Source organism: Tursiops truncatus, chromosome 2 (assembly GCF_011762595.2).
Source record: "Tursiops truncatus isolate mTurTru1 chromosome 2, mTurTru1.mat.Y, whole genome shotgun sequence".
In the NCBI taxonomy this organism is placed as follows: Eukaryota; Metazoa; Chordata; class Mammalia; order Artiodactyla; family Delphinidae; genus Tursiops; species Tursiops truncatus.
In genome coordinates, this window is record NC_047035.1 from 32,879,517 (window position 1) to 32,901,615 (window position 22,099).

A 22,099-nucleotide genomic window follows, 5' to 3' on the forward strand; every position below is an offset into this window, starting at 1 on the left:
GCAGTGAACATTGGGGTGCATGTGTCTTTTTGAATTATGGTTTTCTCTGGGTATATGCCCAGTAGTGGGATTGCTGGGTCATATGGTAATTCTATTTTTAGTTTTTTCAGGAACCTCCATACTGTTCTCCACAGTGGCTGTATCAATTTACATTCCCACCAACAGTGCAAGAGGGTTCCCTTTTCTCCACACCCTCTCCAGCATTTGTTGTTTGTAGATTTTCTGATGATGCCCATTCTAACTGGTGTGAGCTGATACCTCATTGTAGTTTTGATTTGCATTTCTCTAATGATTAGTGATGTTGAGCAGCTTTTCATGTGCTTCTTGGCCATCTGTATGTCTAGAAGGGACTTTATTTATTTGTTTGTTTGTTTGGGTTTATTTATTTATTTTTGTCTGCTTTTGGTTCTTCGTTGCTGTGCACGGCTTTCTCTAGTTGTGGCGAGCAGGGGCTACTCTTCATTGCAGTGTGCAGGCTTCTCACTGCAGTGGCTTCCCTTGTTGTGGAGCATGTGCTCTAGGTGTGGGCGCTCAGTAGTTGTGGCTTGCGTGCTTAGTTGCTCCGCGGCATGTGGGATCTTCCCAGACCAGGGCTCAAACCCGTGTCCCCTGCATTGGCAGGCAGATTCTTAACCACTGCGCCACCAGGGAAGCCCTAGAAGGGACTTTAAAAAGAGAAGACACTGAAAGAAAACATTGACCTTGGTTTTAATGATGGTATAAGGATGAGGGCCCAGACTGGGAGGTGTCTGTGCCCATAGATAATGGTGAATTAGGAACTAAAGACTCAGCAGCAGCTGGATCAGAAAGTACTCATCCTGAAGTCAAGGTAAGCTAGGAACACAGCCACATTCTTTAGTTTATATATAACCTTCTGCTGACAACCTCATAGCGCTTTAGAAAGGGGTCGTGAACACATGTAAGGACGAGCGACGTCTGAAGAAACAGGATACAAGCCACATATATAATTTTAAAATTTCTAGTGGCCACATTAAAAAAAGGAAAAAAACAGGTAAAATTTATTTTAATAATATATTTTATTTAGCCCAATATATCCAAATATTATTTCAACACAGAATATAAAAAATATTAGTAAAGTATTTTAATTCTTTTTTGTACTAAGTCTCTGAAATCCAGTATGTACTTTACACTCATAGCACATTTCTTTCTTTCTTTCTTTCTTTTTTAAATTATTTTTTGGCTGCTTTGGTTCTTCATTGCCGCGTGCAGGCTTTCTCTAGTTGAGGCGAGAGGGGGCTACTCTTCACTGCGGTGCACGGGCTTCTCATTGCGGTGGCTTCTCTTGTTGCGGAGTACAGGCTCTAGGCGCGTGGGCTTCAGTAGTTGCAGCACTTGGGCTCAGCAGTTGTGTCTTTCGGGCTCTAGAGCGCAGGCTCAGTAGTTGTGGAGCACGGGCTCAGTTGCTCCGCAGCATGTGGGATCCCCCTGGAACCAGGGATTGAACCCGTGTCCCCTGCATTGGCAGGTGGTCTCCCAACCAGTGCGCCACCAGGGAAGTCTGCACATTTCAATTAAGATACTAAATTTTTGGGACTTCCCTGGTGACACAGTGGGTAAAACTCTGCGCTCCCAATGCAGGAGGCCGGGTTTGATCCCTGGTCAGGGAACTAGATCCCACATGCATGCCCCAAGTAAGAGTTCGCATGCCACAACTAAGGAGCCCATGAAGCCGCAACTAAGGAGCCCACAAAGCTGCAACTAAGGAGCCCACCTATTGCAACTAAGACCCAGTGCAACCAAATAAATAAATATTTTAAAAATCAAATTAAAAACAAGATACTAAATTTTCACCCGAAATATTTTATCTATATTGAGATTTCATAAAATTTACAGCTGAAAATGTAGATTCCATATACTGAAGTTCTTCTAAACACTCCTAGAAGTTTTCCAATAACTGAAATGGGTGTCTGCTTTTAAATTTAAATCAATTAAAATTAAATAAAATTAAACATTCAGTTTCTTCTGTTGCACTAGCCACGTTTCAAGCACCCAATAGCCACATGGGGCTGGTGGCTGCTGACCTTGGTCAGTGCAGGTCTGGACCCTGCAGGGCTCTCCCTACCTGTGGGCAGCTGCCATCTCCCATCAGAGCCCCTGTGACTATGTTCAGGGAACCCATGGCCTGGCTCTTCTGAACACTCCTGCTCAGGTGTGGGCCTCACAACCGGTTTCATTCTCTGACCAGGCCCTTTCTTACTCTCTCAGCTTGGCTTGCTCTCAGCTGTGTCCCAGCACAGGTGTTCAGATCTCCCAGGCTCCATGCTCTGCAGTTCTTGGGCTAGTCCACCCCAACTTGGCTCTGTGCCCCTGCCCAGGTGTGGTTCAGGGACCCTGCTTGGCTGGAAGGGTTGTCTAGGTGATGCTGTGTTTCTGCTTTGCAAAAAACCAGGGGTGGGCAATTTGGGGGTTCATCCAGGGGCAAGTCATTTCCTTTTGGTGTTTTGGGAGAAGGCCCTTGCCATTTTCATGCCCATACAAGGTGGCACCAAGATGGTACTAAAACGTTACTATGGGCACCTCTGCTCCTATCTGGAATCCCTCTTGGCCTGTGGCTCCAGAAGGTCCTCCATCGCCTTCCCTGGTCCCTGTAGGGTGCGCTCTGTCCCTTGGTTCCCTTTCTTCCTCTGGCCTCTTGGGCTGGTGAACTATCTGGGGGCTGTGGCTCAGTCCTACCACTTTACTCCTTCAAGCCACCAGCACCACAGCAGACATCACTAATCAATCACAGTTTCTTTCTCCTTGAGCCTCAGGCTGGGCTCTACCCCAAACGCTGGGATGATGCCTCCAGCCTCCCATACCCCCCGCCAGCTGTCCCCCAGCACCCAGTAAGGGATTTCACAGGAAGGGGAAAAGATGGCTTCCAAGCAAAGAATCTGGTCGCAGACTTATGAGGCAGCAGAAGCTAAGCCCCCTGGAACTGACTTGGCCACTTTGGAAGGCAACATAGGTTCCCTCTGGCATCAAGGCCAGACCCTCTTGAAATTAAAGACCTTGAAATGTCAGAAGCCCTCCCCAGCAGTTAGTTTAAAGAAGCTAAAAGCCGGAGCTGCTGTAAGAAGATAAAGGGATGGAAATCTGAAGTCTGAAAAGCGGTGTCTAAAAGCGCATGACTTACAGGGCTCTGGGACTGAAGGTGTGTGACCTGAACCACAAAAATAGAATGGCTGCAGCTTGCCGGCCACATGAAGCCCCATCATACCAGTCTCCCGGGCACTGGGAAATCCACGAACATCTGTGCACATGGCCTCAGACAGGCCCAGGCAGAGCCCACTTCCAGAAAGCAGCCCCTCTCACCCACCTCCTGCCTGAACAAAAAGCTGTGTGGGGTCGTTGATTCTGCCAGGCCTCAGGTGTCCACCCAGGCATAGGTGCCCACCTCCCTGTCTGCGGGAAGGTCCTGGATGCTTCAGCCTCCAGGGTCTGTTTGTACAGAAGAGGGCAGGAAAGGGCAAGAATTCCAAGTTCCTGCATTGCCAGAAAACATCTTTTCCGGAGTCCCGAATGCACCTGAAGAGAACACGATGAACCAGACGAAGAAACAAAGGGGTGCTGGATCAGGTACCAGCGCACAGAGGAATTCTCCTTCCTGCACAAAACTCTCCCCAAGAGCAGCCTCCCGTCCTGCCCTACTGCAACATTTCAACAAGGGCTCCATTATCTTTTGTCTTTTAAATCTCTTCAGGCACTAGCACCCTCTGTCCCCCCTCACCAGCCTCCTCTCTCTCTCTCTCTCCTCTCTCTCTCTCTCTCTCTCTCTCTCTCTCTCACACACACACACACACACACACACACACACACACACACACACAGGACACACAAGTACCTCACTGATCTCACATTGTGGGGAAATGAAGTGTTCCAGCCATAGAACATTTTTCAAAGAACCTAGTTACCTCTTTAAGAACCAACACTTACTAATATATCTGACGACACTGCTGGAAATCTTTCTGAACTGAATGACATAAGCTCCCTGACATCCCAAGCCAGTACACTGAATGTAATTGATCACTTCCTGATGACTCAGGAACATGTTTCTGAGCCCATCTTTGCCATGATCTACAAGGCCTGATGATCTGGGCTTTCACCTTGGGCCACTTTTACCCTTGCTTACCCTGTAGAGATAGTTGCCCTGGGCTTTGGCTGTCTGGTACACTCTCTCCCTAGATGTCTGCATGGCTCACTCTTTTCATTCATGCTGCAGCTCAAACACCATCTTATCCAACAAGCCTTTTCTGGCCATCCTTCTCTCATCTTTCTGTCCCCTTTTGCCACTTTATTTTATTTTCATAGCGTTTGCCATCACCTAACACATTGTATAGTATATCTATTTATGGTCTGTCTCCCCGACTAGGATGTGAGCTCTTTGAGAGCAGGGATTTTGCCTGTTTTGTTATCCCCAGAGCCTATAACAGTCCTGGCACAGTAGGTACTCAGTAAATAATTGTCAAGTGAAGGAATAAACGATGCCTTCAGCACTTCTGACCAGTGTGTACCTGTGGGAGGAGGGCTGCTCCAACCTCACATGGCTGGTTGGTCCTTTGCTGTCACCTGTCACTTCTCAGTGTATCAGCAGCTCCTAGCTCTGCCCTCATCTTGCTTCTTTTAATCTGCTGTATATGTAACCTATGAAAACCTGAAGGTTACCAGGAGATGGACAACCTTCTGAACTCCTTAAACTGATTTTTACAAAAAGTGTGGATTTCGGGGACTTCCCTGGCAGTCCAGTGGTTAAGACTGTGAGCTTCTACTGCAGAGGGTATGGGTTCGATGTCTGGTCGAGAAACTAAGATCCCACATGCCTCGCAATGAGGCCAAAAAAAGCGGATTTCTAGGCTGTGGCCTAATTCCATGCCTGTCTTCTGAATAAAGTCCAAGAGCTTGAGACTATGAATTCTCTACTCAGGGGTCTTTGCAGATTGTTGCAAAGTCCTTCTGGTCTTCCCGGATTGTTGCGAGTCTGAAGTCCACCCAGAGACACTCCTGCACATGTGTCTGCATGCCTCCCAGACACGCACAAATACAATGGAATTCTCCTTCAGCAGAAGGCGAGCTGCGTCCCTCCATCAGACAGTGTTTCAAGAGAAGAGAGCGGGGTGGGCTTGGTACAGTTTATTCCTTATGAGAACTGGTTTCATGCTCTTCTGAACACAAGTGGTCTGGTCTTTGTACACCTCACCCCCGGCCCTATTCTCCTTAATCCAAGCACCATCAGACCACGAGCCCTGGCCTGGGGCCACCTCACCTTTGCAGGAATGGGTCCAAAAGGTCAAAGTTGGTTTGAGCTGGGAGGGACCTTGGAGATCCTCTAGTTCAACCCTCATCTGACAGATGAGGAAACTAAGACCCCGAGAGTGGAAGTGACTCACTTATGGAAACACAGCCCCTTGAGAGTAGGGTTGAGCCTGGAAGAGGGATCACTTGGCCTTCATTCTGCATCCTCTTTCTATCCCTTCACCTCCTCATCCCTGGTAGCCAACATCCGTTTCCATCCTGAGCCGTTTCCTTCTGCCTGGACCTGGCCTAGCTAGGGCCTGGGTGAATCGCAACGTCAGGGCCCACAATTTGGAGCATGTTAAGAGATGTGGTCACCGCCCCCCCCCAACCCCTGTGCTCTGAGACAGTGTTGTCTTCATCTCCACGGAGCCACACCTCACTTCATGGAATGGCAAGGAAGTGGCACTGGTGCCCTTAGGCTAAACTTGCAGCTCTTCCTAATAGGTCCAGAAAAGTGGAAAGGCCATACCTGGGGCAGACTTGCCTCGGTGTCTCCCCAGCTGTGGCCTGAGCCTTATCTTGCCTACAGAGTATAATGATGGCCCCCTCTGTCCCCAAACACCCCTTGTCTGCCACTCCTACCGGTTCTGAAATGTTCACAGAAGTCCTCCGGTGGCCTTACTGTCTCTAACCAGATACTGGCAAAGGGTGTGGCTGAAATTCAGGGTGTTGGGGAGCCAGGCAGGCCTGGGCTTCAGTCTCCTCCATAAACACAGCTCAGGGGCACTGCCAGCCGGCACCGCCCTGGAAAGCAATGGGCAAGGCCCCGGGACGCAGGACAGGCCACCTGGAAACTCTCCCCAGGCTGGATGAGGGAAATAGAAGTGGTATATGGGAAGGTCAGACTCAAGGGGCCTCAGGTGGGTGGAAAACCTTTGTGGGCCTCGTTCTGGGGAGCAGGAAAGAGCCTGAGACCAGCACTTCCGGCTTTGCAGCCTTGCCTCTGACCAGCCTTGGCCCCCTCTCCTTCCCTGTTTGGCAGCTCCAAAGGAACAGGGAGGGGACAGCACTGTGGCAGTTATGGGTTTCTTTTTCATCACCCTCCTCCCTGGCCTCAGTGTGTTCAGCCAGCCTTGCTTCCCAGGGCGCCAGGTCTCTTGCAGTATAATAATTGGGCCCTATTTCAGACTCGGTTACAGAGCTGTCTAACATCTTCCGAGACAGTCAGGACCACGGGCCTTTTTCTCCTCCTCCCACTGCTGCTGGAAGAAAGCGCTGACCTGGCCACAGGGAGTGTGAAGAGAAACCCTGGCCAGCCTTTGGACCATTCCTGTGACAGTCAGCTCAGTGAGAAAGTGTTGCTTCTGGTAAAAACAAATCTCTCTCCCTGCAACTTTTACCCGCTAGCCACAGTTCCATTCCTTGGAACGGGATGGGAAACCAAGCTCTTTCAGTTCAGACATTTTGGCAAAGGGAACTGGGGGTGTCTGTGGGGCAAAGAGAACTGGGCACCTACACAAATTAAATATAATTTAATTTATATTTATTTTAATTGAAGCCTCTGCTCTCAGAGAACAGTGCTGGAAAAGCCATCTTCTTTGTTCCCTTCTACTAGGTAAGTGGGGATCCCTGTGCAGCCTCAGGGGTTACTACAGGACCAACTCTGGACAGGGGTATCCCTCAGCTAGCCACAAATCTCACAACACCATTCAAAAGAACTCTCTTAAAGCCATTTATTTGCTTCTAGAAAGGAAGCTATCATCAGCTTACCCAAGGATCAACACACCTAACAAACCATTTCACCCAAATTTATTTATTTATTTGGCCACACCGTGAGGCTTGTGGGCTCTTAGTTCCCCAACCAGGGATCGAACCCATGCCCTGCGCAGTGAAAGCGCAGAGTCCTAACCACTGGACCACCAGGGAATTTCCCTCACCCAAATTTAACATATAAAATACCCAAGGTCCAGAGATGTAAGTTTTTGTCCATGCTCACTCAGCAGTATCCCAACTGTAGGATAAAAAACTCCAGTTTAGGAAAACTCTTGCCTAAAACGTTCATGGTTTCAAATAGGAGACGTTGCAAATGAGTACACCTATCCTGAAAATACCCACAATGGACAGTCTTTTAAAAATATGTCTGTAAAGTGAAATTCCATGTAACACCTTCGCATCCCACCCATGCCTATTAGAGAATTAGCATATGGAAAACCAAACCAACCACAAATGTTCTTCCCGACTGTGAGTCCTAAAGGCTGAAGGCCAGCTGTGTCTGCTCCACTTCCTGCTTTGGATGCAGTCCAGAGCCAGTGAGCATCAATGTAGATTCAAGTGGATATCCCCACATCCACTGCCTTGCCCATACGTACAGCATGGAAAAATCACAAACCCTGCCACATCATAGCAGCCATTTATGGATGAAGTCCGTATCTCCCTTTAGTTTTACAGATTCTATAACCAATTTTTCACATCAAAATTTATGACACATGGGCTGACAACAGGGCAGAATATTAAAAATTAGGACCTCCCTGAGATATCTGGGCCATACGGTTGCCATGCCGACACCCTGCAATGCCAAACAATTGTCTCCAAGGTCCAGAAACAACTTGGCTGGCTTGGAATCACCCAGACATTGTGAAGACGGAGCTGCCTCCTGGCCCAGGCTGTTATGCAGACCCTCCCTTTTCCAGCTCAGCTCTCTGATTCCCCAGGGGAGTGATGATGCTTGTCTGAATTTTCTCAGCCTCTGTCAGCCGGACTAGCCACATCATTCCCTAAGAATCTGAAAATCCACATGCAGCGCATTCTGGTCCAACTAGACAGAGACGTGTTCTGGAATGGCAAGAAGACCAGTGAGAGGTTAACCACAGATTTCAAAGAGAAATTAAATCTTCAGCTGCACCTGCCCCTTTTAAGTTGAACAAAGGGTTTACCTCCCAGAGAAGCTGAACACACATTCCCCTGGCTCTCTAGTTATAGTCAGCTGGAGCTGGAATAAAGTATTAGTGGGATATGAAGCTTGGATCATTGCTCCCAGAGTTGGGCAGAAATCCTACTTCACTCGTGTAACAATACTTATTAAGCCTTGCTGTGCTCATCAAGGTGGGGATGCAAGAAGCTTCCTGCATTGTCCCTGCACGATAGCTTGCATTCAATGAGGAGACAGGCCGATGACTGGAAGTCCCACTGAAGCGAAATACCCCGAATATGGGAATACAATGCAAGGCTGTGTCAAAGGCAGGGTGTGACTGGGGATCAATGCCTATGGAACAGACATTCAGGGCTTAAAGCCTAAGAACAACGAGGGAGTTGGCTATGCCCCGAGTGGCCAGAGAAGGCTCGCGGCTCACTCCCAGGAACTTCCACTCTCCCTCTCTTCCTGCACCTCCATTCCTGGCTCGCCGATACTCCTTCACACTTTAAACTCACTCGGCTTCCAGTTCACAGCCCTCTTCTAATCTGCAGTAAGTCAAACCCCATGGGAACAGGGAGAGGGCCGAGAGGATGTTCACTGCAGCCCCCATGACCTGCCATTGCCACCACTCAAAACGAGTGTCGCCCACCTCCAGCAATGCCCCCCCAAGCCCCCGGCACCATTCCCAGGCTCTCAGTCTGAGTGGCTTTCCCGGATTCTGAAGCAGAGGCACCTGTGATGAGACCAGCCTCAGGCTTTGAGCAGCAGTTAGTATCTCTGTGCTCTTCCCTTCCATTCCCCCTCCTCTCTCCCCTCCTCCTCTTCCAGCTCAGACCCTCCTTCCATCACGTCACCACAGAGAAGGACAGAACATCTGGGCAGCCTGCCTCTTCCCTGCCACTCCAGGCCCGCCTACCCTGGACCAGAGCTGGCCCTCTCAGAGCGTAAGAACAGGGCAGCTTGGATGAGTCCCTGCTGTGGGAGCTCCCTGGGGGTATGGGGCCACTCCTGGTTTGCCCAGTTCCAACTTGAATCTGTCCACCTAGATCCCAACATTCTGGGGTCTTTAACACAGGAGGCTTTCCCTCATCAGCCCTTCCGTCCAAACATCCACAAGTGCTTTGGAAACAGTGTCTTAGTGGCAGGGACCCTCAGCCCAGAAGGGAACACTCCACCTAATCAGGCTCACCCCCAGAGAGCTCAACCAGACGGCGATCTGGCAATGGGGGAGTGGGGCTGGGGAAAACCCACAAACCCCAAGGTCTCCTCAGGCAAAGCCTGGAAATATGGTTGTTTTGCAGGGGATTTTCACTTCTTTCCGGGTAGGTAACAAGAAAGGGAATCTAGGGCAGGATGGGACTACGAGAGCACTTCCACGCCTACAACTGCCACTACAAACAACACACCGTATTCCTGGGGCTCAGCTGCCTTGGCACAAAGATCTCAGAGTCTACTCCACACAAGTCTTTGCCCTCCTGACCCTGCGCCTCTCCAGGAGCTCCTCACCCCTGCCTCCCCAGACCCAGATCTTTCAGAATGGCCACCCTGCTCCACTCCCCCACCCTCAACCCCTCACTCTGCTCTCCTTCTTTCCGGCCCCCGCCGGCCAGGCTGCACCGGGCCCAACAGTCTGTCCTGCGAGTCGGGTCGCCCAAGAGTCTCGCCCACCATCCGCCCCCATCGGAAGACTGCGGCCCGCCTGAGCGCGCCTCTCGCGGGTTCCAGAGCCTCCCGTCTCAACAGGTGCCCCTGCCACAAAGAGCCGGCTCCCGGGGCCCGGGCGGAGGCGGCGACAGGCACGCCCCAGCCCAGGTCCCCGGAGCGCCTGGGGGGCTCCCCCGCACCTCCGCCGTGCCCCGCCGCCTTGGTTTCCCCGCTCGCATTGACATCGCAGGGCTGACCTCGTGAGAGGCAATCTCCGAGCCTGGGCGCAGACACTGCTAGTTAGCGCGTCGTGATGGACTGGTGTTGGGGCGTGAGACGCCTTCAGGACAAGACCTTTCCCCGACCCGAAGAACCCCGGGGGTGATAGTGGGGAGTCCTCCGTGCCCCCCAAAAACCAGGTTCAAGTTGACCCGGACTGAGAAGGGAGCTCAAAGTCCAGCAAGTCCCTAGCGACCCTGCCTCACCCAGCGCACCCACCCCACGTCCTTTGCCCCCGAGGGGCTGAAGTGGGGTGCGCACAACCACCTACGCGCTTAGCAGCGTGTGGTTCCCACTGCCGGCTCGCCGCGCGCAAGGTCCAGCCGCCTTCGGGGGCGGATGAGACGCGGACAACCCCTAGCCCTCGGCCCCCGGCCCTCGGCCCTCGGCCCCCGGCCCAGGCTGCGCAGCACCCAGAGAGCCGCCACGTTCCCAGTCGCGCGTGCACGCCGGGCCCACCAAACTTGCAGTACTTTCTCCCAACCCCCACCCGTTGTCACCCTCCCTCCATCCGTGCGCCCTGGCCCCGCTAGCCCGACAGAGGTTGCCATAACAACGGACAGGAATGCTCCAACGTATACAAAGCCGGCGGGGCGCGGCGGGCACGCAGCCCCCGGCCTGGCCTCTCGCCCTCTGCTGCCGCGCGGGGCTAGGACGCGCGCCGCGGCTCCCCGGCCGGCCGCTCGGCTCGCAACGCGTACTCACAATGAGCGGGATGGTGCGGTCCTCCCGGAGCGGTTCCGGCCTCCCGCCGGCCCTCTGCGCGCCCCGGCCGCCGGAGGATGCTGCGTGGGCTCGGTTGTCCTGCCATAAGTAGTAGAAAGTGCCCAGGATCCAGGCTACGGTCAGAATGGCGATGGCATTGGCGCGGATCTTCCTCATGGTGGGCGGCTGGGCGCCCGGAGTAGGGGCCCGGGCCGGCGTGCTCTTGGAGCCGGGGCGGGGGCACTCGCAGCCTCAGCTGTTTGTTTTCGCTCGCGCCGGGCTGCTCAGTCCCGCAGAGCAGAAAAAGGAGAGAGGTGGGGGGTTGGGGGGGGGATAGGGAGAGACAGGAGCACGGAGCAATCCTCACGGTCCTAATGCCCTTCAGTCCGAGGCGCGCACCTCCCGCGGGCGCCCATTCATTCGCGCGCAGAGCCCGCCCCCCGCTCCAGCCCCGGCCGGCTGCGGGGCCGCTGCGCCCCGAGAGAGGAGCGTAGCGGGTGCAAAGCGGCGCCGGAGGAAGGCCCGGCGAGGCAGACGCCCGCGGCGGAATGGCGACGGGCCAGAGCCAGTCTCGGCTCCAACGGCTCGGCGACCGAGCTCCTGGCGGCTGCCCGCGCGCGGCCCTGGTCTGTCCCGCCTACCTCCACCCACCCCCGGACCGAGCGGCCCTGAGTCACCGGTTGGAGATGCGCGACCCCGGCCCGGGCCCGCGCTGCGGAGCTGCCTTTCTGGACTGCGCTCTGAACTGCGCTCTGGAACAGGGTTTAAGGTGTGTTCGGCGTGTCTTTGGAAAGGGACGGCTGGGCAAGAGGAGAGTCTGGAGTTTGCACCGGAATCCTCCGCAGCCTAGGATTCCGAGCCGCCGGAGGTCCCGCCCCGAGGAGGGATTGGAAGCTGGTGCACTTGACATTCGAAGAGAGCGAAGGGGAAGAGACGCTGTTTCATAGCCAGTGAAAGGAGAATGGGGGTACAACCACCCCCCCTCTTCCGTTGGCCTGGGGCTCCCAGCTTTCATGATGCTTCTTTCCACCCCGCCTCGTTGTCCCCTGGACAACCCTGGGGTATTATCATCACCATTTCATCAGGAAGAAGGGAGGCGGCCAGAGAGGCTGGAAGATTCGCTGGAGACCACACGACTAATTAGTGGGCAGAGCCCAGTCTAGAAACCACCTCTCCGTCTGACACTTTGAACAAAGTGCAAAACACCGTGTTGAGAGACACGGACACAGAAATCATTGAGATTGTGCCCCAGCCCTGGTGGCACTGAGAATCTGATGTGAACTACTCTCACTCCGGGCAGAAGGCAAGGTGGGCTAAATTAGTTCTAGGAGATCAGCACAGTGTCAGGGACAGAACAGACACTCAGATGTGAAATAAACAAACTAAGCAGGGATCACAGAGGAAAAATATTGTATTGCGAGGTGGTCTTAGGGGGAGGCTTCTCACAGAAGGTAGATAACTCCTTTGAATAAATTCTTAAGAGGCAGGAAAGGGAGAACAGGGCAGGATGTGCTGCGTGAACAGCATGAGCAAAGGTCCAGAGGATGAAAGTACTTGATGTTTTCAAGGAAGAGATCTACCTGGCGGTGCCACGGCCCAGGATGCTGGGAAGTTATTGGTGGGAGTTGAAGTTGGTCAGGCTGGGCGAGTCTGGACTCAGGAAGCCCTTTCATGTGAGACACAGGGTTGTCAGGCTGTTTGCATCCTGCTGGTACTCCTGGGCACTGGCTCATCTGAAGGACCACATTAGGTCCTGGCCTCTGAATGAAGCTACCTCGGGAATCAGGCAGATGGTGAGGTCACAGTTCATGCTTTCCCCCAACCACCCCCATCAGCATTTCCCTGTTTCTCCAGCACTCAGGACTGAAGCACTTTTGTAATAGCTGCTCAGTACACTTCGGTTGGAGTGAAGTGAATTGAAGGAAGAAAACCTGAATGGGTTTTTTGCTGCAGAAAAGTCATTGTTTTAACTGCAATACCCTTTCCTCACTCAGAAGACTAACCACGAGGACAAGTCCAAAAATGGCCCTACCAAGAAAGTGACCCTAGAAAGAAGGGGACACGTAAAAGAGGGCCTCACAAAGAAATCTATAAGAATAGCGGGGCGGGCTTCCCTGGTGGCGCAGTGGTTGAGAGTCCGCCTGCCGATGCAGGGGACACAGGTTCATGCCCCGGTCCGGGAAGATCCCACATGCCGCGGAGCGGCTGGGCCCGTGAGCCATGGCCGCTGAGCCTGCGCGTCCGGAGCCTGTGCTCCGCAACGGGAGAGGCCACAACAGTCAGAGGCCCACGTACTGCAAAAAAAGAAGAATATCAGGGAATTTGAGGCATGAGCTGTGTGGCAGTCAGGAGCAATAGGAGATGGTGTGGAGATGCACGCCAGCCTTGCTCTCCCAGGTCTCCCTTGCCTGGGGAGTTTAATTAGACTGCAGTAGGGAACCAGGATTCATTTCCATAGACCACGATAACCCCTGTCAAGCCACTGGCTTGTTTCTGCAGCAATCATGGGGCAGACCCAGTGGTCATGTCCTCTGTGGGAAGCTAGGGAGACTTGCTCCTTAGGAATCAGGCCCCACAGCCATCTCTAGATGACGAGGAAACGTAAGGGCACTGCCCTTCTGGTGTCCCTACCCCCATACAGGCTCTCAGGTCAGCCAGGTGGGAAGACCTGGGGAATGACCCTTTGTTGATATAGGCTGCTTCTCTCATCCCAGCCTGGTCTATTAGGTCTAGCTGCCTTTGGTCTTGAAAGAACCAGGTGAGAGAATGTGGGATCCAAAGACATCACATCAACCCATAGTGAGAGGCTCCAAAGTCACCCCTAGGCATGGAGGATGAAGCTGGACCATGCCAAACCGAAACCAGGCTGATGGGTTACTGATGGCTCCAGAAGGAGGGCTCCATGAGGAGAGGGAGGGAAGAAGGAGCTGGAACTTGGCAGGTTTCTACAAGTCTTACCCCTTATTCCTCAGGGCTCAGTGGTGAGGATGCTGTACATCTGCACCAAATTGTCACCGCCAGGTAGCTCTGTCTCAGAGAGAAGTCTTCTCTACTCACCCCCCACCACAAAGAGAAACCCCCCAAAACCCCTAGGAGTGTAGCCTTTCTGGAAGGTGTTAGACTTCATAGCTAGCCCTTCCTTAAATGAGCACAATAAACTTCCCTGGGTGTGGGTGGTGGAGGTAAGGTGGCAGGTGATTACCTCGCTCACTGGACTCACAGAAATTTGATATAGACAGAGGCTGAGTGATGGGTCTCAAGCCACAGGCACGCTGGAAGAGCTGGGAACTTGCAGCTGCCACCTCGGCTACAGCCCACGGTCATTCTTCCAGATTCTAATCCCAAAGAGGCACCGAGCTGAGCCTTAGCCCTCCCTGAGATGGATTTCGGCGTTCAGAGGTGGCTGTGAACATTGTTCCCTCTCTGGGCCTAGCTAGCAGAACCACAGAATCAAAGCAACACCTAAGAGAGGTAGTGTTGCCTAACATCATTGAACTTCGGAGCCAACAAGAGTGATAATAATAGCTACAGTTCACTGAGTACCTAGCAGGTGCCAGCTGCTGTGCTGACATCTCACACGCATTATCTCTAAAGCCCCCGCGACCTGCAGCAGAGGACGCTGAGGCTCAGTGAAGCCCTCCATCGCTGAGAGTCATACAACAGGTAGGTGGAGGGACTGGGTTCGAATCCATTTTCCGTGCCGGGCTTCTGAGGCCACTGGGCAGTCTGCAGGGTGGTAGAAGTTCTGCATGTAGGGACCTCACTTCCCTCTCTGGACCTCCGTTTTCTTTTCGGTAAAAGAAGGGTTGCCGAGAGATGACCTCCAAGGTCCCTCCAGCTGTGCCATTTTGGACTTGCAGTTGTCTCCCTTGTCACTGCTCTCAGGCACGGCCCCCTTCTCTTTCAAGCTGCTGAAGCCAGCACTCAGGTAAGCTGGGCAGAGTGCCGTGTGGCCCCGGCGCTCCCAGAGGGCCCAGGGAACTGTCTGCCCCTGTGAGTTTGATGTGTGGATCTGGGGATTGGGGTTGTTAACAGAGGGCAGAAAGGGTATAGGTCAGTGTGAAGCCCAAGCTCTGGAGCTGGACAGCCTGAATTCAAATGCTGGTTCCGTCACATATTAGAGTGGCTTGGGCAAATTCTTACTCCCTCTCTTAGCCTCGGTTTCCTCAACGGTAAAATGGGGCAGTGACAGCCCTTAACTTGCAGCATTGTTGGGAAAGGTAGGATGAAATGAAGCAAGTAAAATCCAGTGCTTGGTAACCACCGGCGTCCCCTGGAGGCCCACTCTCACAGGCAGTGCTGCTGGCTGCTGGGGTGACGGGGACTCCCGAAGGGCCCGCCAGGGCACCTGCGGGGGACTGCTCACCTGGGCCGCGAAGGAGAACAGACCCCAGACAGGCCTCTTCAGCCACACCCAAGTTCCGACAGGGATGACTGTCCTGCCCCACAGGCGCGTGGCTGCCTCTTCCAGAGCCTCTGCTCAGTGGGGCTGGGGGGGGAGGGGAGAGGCAGAGTGTACGGCCGCAGCCTCTGCTGGGTGTCCATTCTCGCTGGCTTACCCATTACCCTCGAGACTCTGGGTCACCTCAGGAGCCTCTTGTCCTGTCTGCATCTGCAGCAGGGGTCCAGCAGGAGGCTGAAGGGAACTGATTAGACTCCCATGTCTGCTCGAAGCAGGAAAGAGGAGCCAGGGATGGTGAACAGAATGTACGTTACCATGAAACAGACACTGTGCCAATACACCATCTCAGAACACTCACGACGACCCTGTGAGGAAGGCTCCACCCTCTCTATCTCACAGATGAAGAGACGGATGGCTGCAGAGGTCACCCAGCCACCAGGTGGCAGGTATGCTACCCACTGTCCCCACTTAATGCACCAGCGTATCTAAGGAAAAGCTTTTTATAAGTCAAGTTTCTACGAACCATTATAGATCAAGTTGAGGACCTGGCTCTTTGAAAGGAACTCAGTTCTTTATTAGTCATCATTCTGTTTGTCTGAGAACCGTGGCTTTTTATATCAGTTTCTGCCCCTGGAGTATAAGCCCCATGAGGGCAGGGGTTCTTGTATGTTTTGTTCATCTATCTCCCCAGTGCTTAGAACACTGCTTGGTGTATATAGTCCATGCTCATTGAGTATTTTTTTTAATGTAAGTTTATTGTTATTTTATTTATTTATTTTTGGCTGCACTGGGTCTTTGCTGCTGCTCGTGGGCTTTCTCTAGTTGCAGCCAGCGGGGGTTACTCTTCGTTGTAGTGCGTGAGCTTCTCATTGCAGTGGCTTCTCTTGTTGCGGAGCATGGGCTCTAGGTGCACGGGCTTCAGCAGTTGTGGCGCATGGGCTCAGTCGTTGTGGCGCACGGGCTTAGTTGCTCCACGGCATGTGGGATCTTCCCGGACCAGGGCTCGAACCCGTGTCCCCTGCATTGGCAGGCGGATTCTAAACCACTGCGCCACCAGGGAAGTCCTTCATTTAGTATTTGTTGGTGGAAGGAAGGAGGGAAGAAGATGGGCAGGGTACTCAGTGCAGCATGCATTTCTGTCTTAAGTCAAGCACCTGAGAGATGGTGCAGGACTAGAGCCCAGAGAAAGGGCGCAACTCATCTGGGTCAGTGTGGGCCGGTGTAGTGAGTAACCCAGGTTCCCTCCCAGCGCTTCCACAGGAGCAGCTGGCTGCCCCCCAACCATGGGGCCAGGAGCCAAACCCCGCTGCCCCAGATGAGGGGATGAGAAAATCCTCTGTGGTTCCACCAGAAGTCAGGGAAGGAATGACCCCAATTTGGTGAATAACTGCAGGAACTACAAAAGTTATTACTGATCATGAAATGACCCAACTGCTACATTTGGGAATAATAGGATTGCAGAGTTAGAGGGCTAATTAGAAATGTGTCACATGCTTTTTCTTAACAGCAAGGAATTCCTACAAAGGAGAAATGCATAAATAAAGCCAGCTGGTCAGCAGAATTGGTCCTGGAGGCAGAGCCCTTTGCAAGGCCTACCTGACCTCCCTATCTCACTGCCTGTCTCCTTCGCCCCTTCCCCTCCTCCACAGCCTCTGTGGAGCTGAGTGGCAAAGATCCTCAGAGCAGACCAGCTGGCCCAAAATGTCAGGCCGCTGCCTGTTACATGCCTGTCTCTTGCCCTCGAATGGGAGTCCCTCTGGGCCTGGCAGCCTTCTTTTGTGTATCACCAGATTCCAGCACAGCATGGGCCATCATGGCAGCTCTCACTAAGTATCTGTGCGATGAGTAAATGAATGAATAAGTATCTAGGGCAGCAGGCTGGTTGCTACTCCCCATTCTGTCCCACTAAAATGCCACCTAGCCCACTCAGATGGTAAGCCAATGCCTGTTTGCCCATTAGGGTGGTATTTCCAGTCCCTTTCTTCCCTTTCCTTCTCGAATGCCTACCACGCCAAGCACTTCTAGCTTCCAAGAATACAAAAACGAACAAAACCTGATTCCACCGCCCGAGGAGCCCGGTAACTGATAATGGGGAAATAGGCACAGACGGTCACAAAAGGGTATAACAGAACTCTAGTCAAACACAAAGGGGACTTCATCCAAGGAAGGAGTCATCTGAGAGCTGAGTATTAAGGATAAGCAGGTGGACAAGATGTGGAAGGGCATTCTGCACAGAGGAAGAGCAAAGAAAGGAACTAACGTGTGGAAGTGTATGGGAGGGAGACCAGGAAATGGTCAGCGGGTGGTGTGTACTGGGTAGGGAGTGGTGATGGTAACGAGATTAGAGAGGTAGATGGGCCAGTTAACAGATGTCTTGTATGCTTTTGTAAGAAGTTTGGACTTATTCTGGTAAGCCACGGAGAGCCACCCAAGATTTTGTAACAGGGAATGACATGATCAGTTATAAATTTTAGTGAAGAGGCTGGAGAGTAGTGGTGGGGGATTACAATGACTTTGCAACAGTCCCAGCAAGCAGTGCTGTGAGCCTGGGTTAGGGCAGAAACACTGGAGCAGAAGAGAAAGAGGGTTAGACTCAGAGGATTTGGGGATCGGTTGGAGGCGGAGGCGAGAGAAAGGATTTGAGAATAACACGTACATTTCTCGCGTAGGAGACAAGTACCTTGGTGTAAGGTAACCACTAACTGAAATGGGGACACAGGACGTGGAGCAGATTCGGGAGACTTGTTCAGTTGAACTTGAGTTCTCTGTGGTCTGCCAAGGAAGGGAGCTGTAAATCCAGGTCTGGTCCTCAGGTGAAGAGCAGAAGAGGCCAGTCAGGTCGAGAAGAGAAAACCAGAACACAGCTGGGGCAAAGACGCAGCTGGGAGGCTGCCCGTGTACCCAGCACCTAAGCACGGGGGAGAGGCCGTGTGTACCAGAGATCAGGACTTTTGGATCCCTTGTGTGAAGATGAAGAGACAGAACTGGCTTTTTTTTTTTTTCCCCTGCCTGTCAGATGCCCTGATTCAAGCCCTGGACCCAGGCTGTTAGACATACTTGTCTTTTTATCAAGGACCTCATCATCTCGTACATGTTAGGATGGACCTCTACACCTAGGGCCGGAACAAAATTTGGCTCAAAAATAGGTCAGGTGATAAGACCAGAGAGCATTTGAATTGAAAAGAGACCCGTGGTCCTTGTCCTGCATTTCCTTCCATCTAATGGTGCCTATAATCGAAACCTCCATTTTCCTTGAGAAACTGGGAAGTGGAAACTAAGAGAATGTTCCCAGGATTGGTATATAATTTGAAGCTCTCAGCAAGGCTGAAAATACCCATCGATATATTCTGAAGTGTAATTTCCACTCCCTTACCAGCCAAAATAATTGAAGAGGAAGAAAAAGCTGTTAATGCAGGAGGCGTGTGACATCGGATCCACTTTGCCTGGAAATTTACCATTTCAAAGCAATTGAGGGTTTCTACAGCCAATGTTTATAGTCATACGTGTCCCCTCTCACTGGAGTCACCCTCTGAAGCGATCAAAAGGCCCATCAGTCTGGCTTGGACACTGAAATTGTACACAGTGTCTGGAGCTGATGTGAAAGCAGAGAGAATTTTTAAAATCATGCTGCCGTTTTGTCAGCACATAAATCTTGGGGTGTTTCATCCTGGTAGGTGGTAGAAACAGTTGGGGCTGCCAGTGCTCCTGGGACCAGTGGTGGCAGGGCTCCGTGGTGGCCTGGCCAGGCACAACTTCTGCTCTCCCTTGGCATCCCTGTCCCTGTGTCCCTGCACAGACTGTCCTCTTCCTCTAGTCTAGGTTGGCATTTCTTTCTCTTGCCCAAAGATGCCTGCCTCTACCTGCATCCCAGTGACAGTGAGTCCAAGGGCCGCGGGTTCTTCAGCAGAGCGGGGGGTCGTGCCACCTCTCACAGCCTCTGCTGGACTCAGCAGGAGAGACAGACAATAGACTTTACGGACGTCCGTCTTCTGTCTTCTGCCAGTGCCAGTGTCTGTGTGTGTGTGTGTGTGCACGCACATGCTATTTTTCAGTTGGAATTGGACTTCAGGTTTTTCCTGGAATTACTGATTTCTTTCCCTATATTTGTGTCCAGTGGAGGAAATTTCTAAATCCGTGACCAAGCATTTGTCTTTCCTTCCATTTCTGAATCACATACCTTTACAAAGGCCACTACCTAAAGACAGAGCATTTAGTATGTTCTCGGGCAACTGGGATGACTAGGAGGTAGGGAACCTGGGTTTTAGTCCTAGGTGTACCATAGGCTAGCTTGGTGACCCCTTACTTATGTTTCAAATAAGATCTTTGGTACAAAAGAATTTGGAAGGTCCTTTCTAGTGCTGGTATTTTAGGATTCTGTTTACTTATTTTAATTTTTTAAACCATTCCCTGCCCCAGCAAGAATTATTGGCAATAAACTGAGATACAATTTTCTTTATTATCATTGGGTCCCCCGGCCCATATTACATACATACATATACACCTAGACAATTTAAAATGTTCCACTGCATGAAGAATCTGAAAATTTCCAGAATACAGCAAACTAAAAAGGAGAAATTGGAAGAACGTTCAAGAAATTGTTACATCCAGGGACACCTCTGAGGAGGAGAACCCGCGGTGAACGGGCGTGGGAGATTTCACTGCATATATTCTTTTGTACCTTTTGAATTTTTTGCCACGTGCATTTATTACCTCTTCAATTAAAAACTTTTTTAAGCAAGAGTTTTCCTTTCTCTTTCTTCGAGCACAGGCCCCTCTGCAGCTTAGTTCCTAGGAGGGGAGGAGTCCATGATGGGGCTGGCATCATTCGCTGGAAGCCACCCCTCAGCCCAAGCCCTCTGGCTGGGTTAGCCAACATCCCTGCTCCCCTGGCTGCCCTGTGTGCCTGGAGGGGGTCTGTGGGTGCACTCTACTGCTGGCTGCCCTTGCTGGGGAGTGCTACCGCTCCTACTGTTGGTGGCACTCCAGCTGGACTGTCAAGCTGGTACAGGGCCTCTATTCAAGGGGCTCCATTAAGGGGCTGGCCTTCATGGCCCCAGCAGCCAGACAGGCAAAGGACCTAAGAGTTCAGCATAGGCGGAAGTGTATCCAGCCTTAAAACCTCCAGATCTCGCCATTCCCTTTCAAAGACAAACTGCCTTTTTTTCCCCTCTTTTTAATATTTATTTAGTTACTTAGTTGCAACGGGTCTTAGTTGCAGCTGGCAGCCTCCTTAGTTGCGGCACATGGGCTCCTTAGTTGTGGCAGGTGGGCTCCTTAGTTGCAGCTCGTGGGCTACTTAGTTGAGGCTTGCCAGCTCCTTAGTTGGGGCATGCGAACTCTTAGTTGCAGCATGCATGTGGGATCTAGTTCCCTGGCCAGGGATCGAACTCAGGCCCTCCACAATGGAAGTGCAAAGTCTTATCCACTGCGCCACCAGGGAAATCCCCAGACTGCCTTTTGTTTTGTATTGTTTTCTGCTGCTAATATAACATGAAGACAGAAACATGAAAGAGAAAGAACAAAAGGGTCAGAGAAGAGTGGGGAGAAAAGGTCTCTAAGGTGCTCTCTTCTCCTGGCCCCAACCCCACTCTGCCTGCCTCTGCTCAGCAGAGCTGGGCTGCAGCATCTCTGGCAGGGTCCCACATCCCTGGTTTTCTCCCCCGGTGCCAGTTCCTCCTCAGCTTTCCCTCACGACATCCAGCTTCCACCTGGCCTTCCTCTTCCATCTCCTTTTCTGACTGTCACCTGCGATGGGTCCTGGGCCACTCCACCCCTCCTGTCATCTCTGATTCCTCCTCCTTTGGCTTGCCTACTGCACTGCCACCGTGTCCAGAAACAGCTGCCACCTTTAAGGTCCACTTCCCAGACTGGAGCCACTACCTGTCCCACAACTGGGATTGCTCAAGGTGGATTCCTCCACCCGCCATTCTTTCTTGCCAGGGTCAATAAAGCCCAGGTTGGGGCAAGGGGACAATTGAGAAGCCATGACAGCGTCAGACAAGGAGCAGAAGATGGAGATGTGCTCTTGAGAGAGTGGACAGAAACAAGACTCCAAGAGATGAAAAGATACAGCGCATGAGGAAAAACAGCTTCAGGGAAAGAAAAAGCAGAGAGCGAAAGCCAATAAAAGTGTAAAAAATACTAAAACCAGAAAGGGCTGAACAGAAAGCATCCAGAAAGCAAGGGTGTTAGGGCAGAGGGAAGGAGCAGGAAGGGAGGGGGTGGTCGGCACTTGTGGGGCTGGAGGCCGGAGAAATGGTGCAACAGAAATCTCTCAGGAAGGGTCACTCACCTCCCAAGCTATTGGGCTTATTGGCTGCAGCAAGCAAAATCTATTTAAAACACACCAGGCGTCTTGCCTCGTTCTGTTTCCCTGCCCAGAAAGAGCTGGAGCCAAAGGCTTAGGGAACCATTCTAGTGTTAGGACCCTGCATGGACCACAGGGCTGAGACCATGAAGATCCACTGCCCCATCTAGGAATCACCCACCTCTCCCTGCACACACGAGCTGCCAGGCCACTCAACTCACAGCACCCTGATCGCAGTCCCAAAGGTTACTTGTGTCATGCACTTCCACTGGGAAAGACTCAGTGACTTCCTTCATTCAGTCTTCAAGCTTGTCAGAAAACAGATGCTGCTCAAATGTGACAGCTGCTCTAAAGGGGTGCTCAAAGGGAGCTCCCTGACCAGTGGGAATATATTTAATGATAACTGGAGAGGCCCTGGGTGATCAGATTACAGCAAGACAAAGTAGAGAGCATGAAAGGACATCAAGGATAAAATGGCCCTAGGGAAACCATATGGGATTTGAATTGGAAAACCTTTCCCCGGGCTGTGTATCTTTTGGGAATCTCTGATCTGGAGAAGACCTGACCCCTCATCCACCTGTCACAGAGGAGTACAAAATAAGGTGGCTGCTAG

The 22,099-nt window shown here is 52.1% G+C and overlaps 1 protein-coding gene and 1 long non-coding RNA gene across 3 annotated transcripts in view; one reads left to right on the forward strand and one right to left on the reverse strand.

Moving 5' to 3' along the window:
- Positions 1-11,584, reverse strand: part of GALNT16 (polypeptide N-acetylgalactosaminyltransferase 16) — a 99,535-nt gene extending 87,951 nt beyond the window's left edge. Inside the window, exon 1 of one of the 2 annotated variants that reach the window (XM_033851007.2) lies at positions 10,778-11,580. In XM_033851007.2, coding sequence (XP_033706898.1) covers positions 10,778-10,954 — 177 coding nt within the window. In that variant the 5' untranslated portion in view covers positions 10,955-11,580. Of the gene's footprint in view, positions 1-10,777 lie in introns of both variants that reach the window. The other variant, XM_033851008.2, reaches the window with a different exon arrangement.
- A 2,144-nt stretch (positions 11,585-13,728) lies between these two features.
- Positions 13,729-20,703, forward strand: LOC141277953 (uncharacterized). Its single transcript, XR_012329926.1, has 4 exons — positions 13,729-14,440; positions 14,579-14,705; positions 15,455-15,625; positions 17,849-20,703. It is a non-coding gene; the product is annotated as an uncharacterized lncRNA (long non-coding RNA).
- The last annotated feature ends 1,396 nt before the right edge of the window (positions 20,704-22,099 follow it).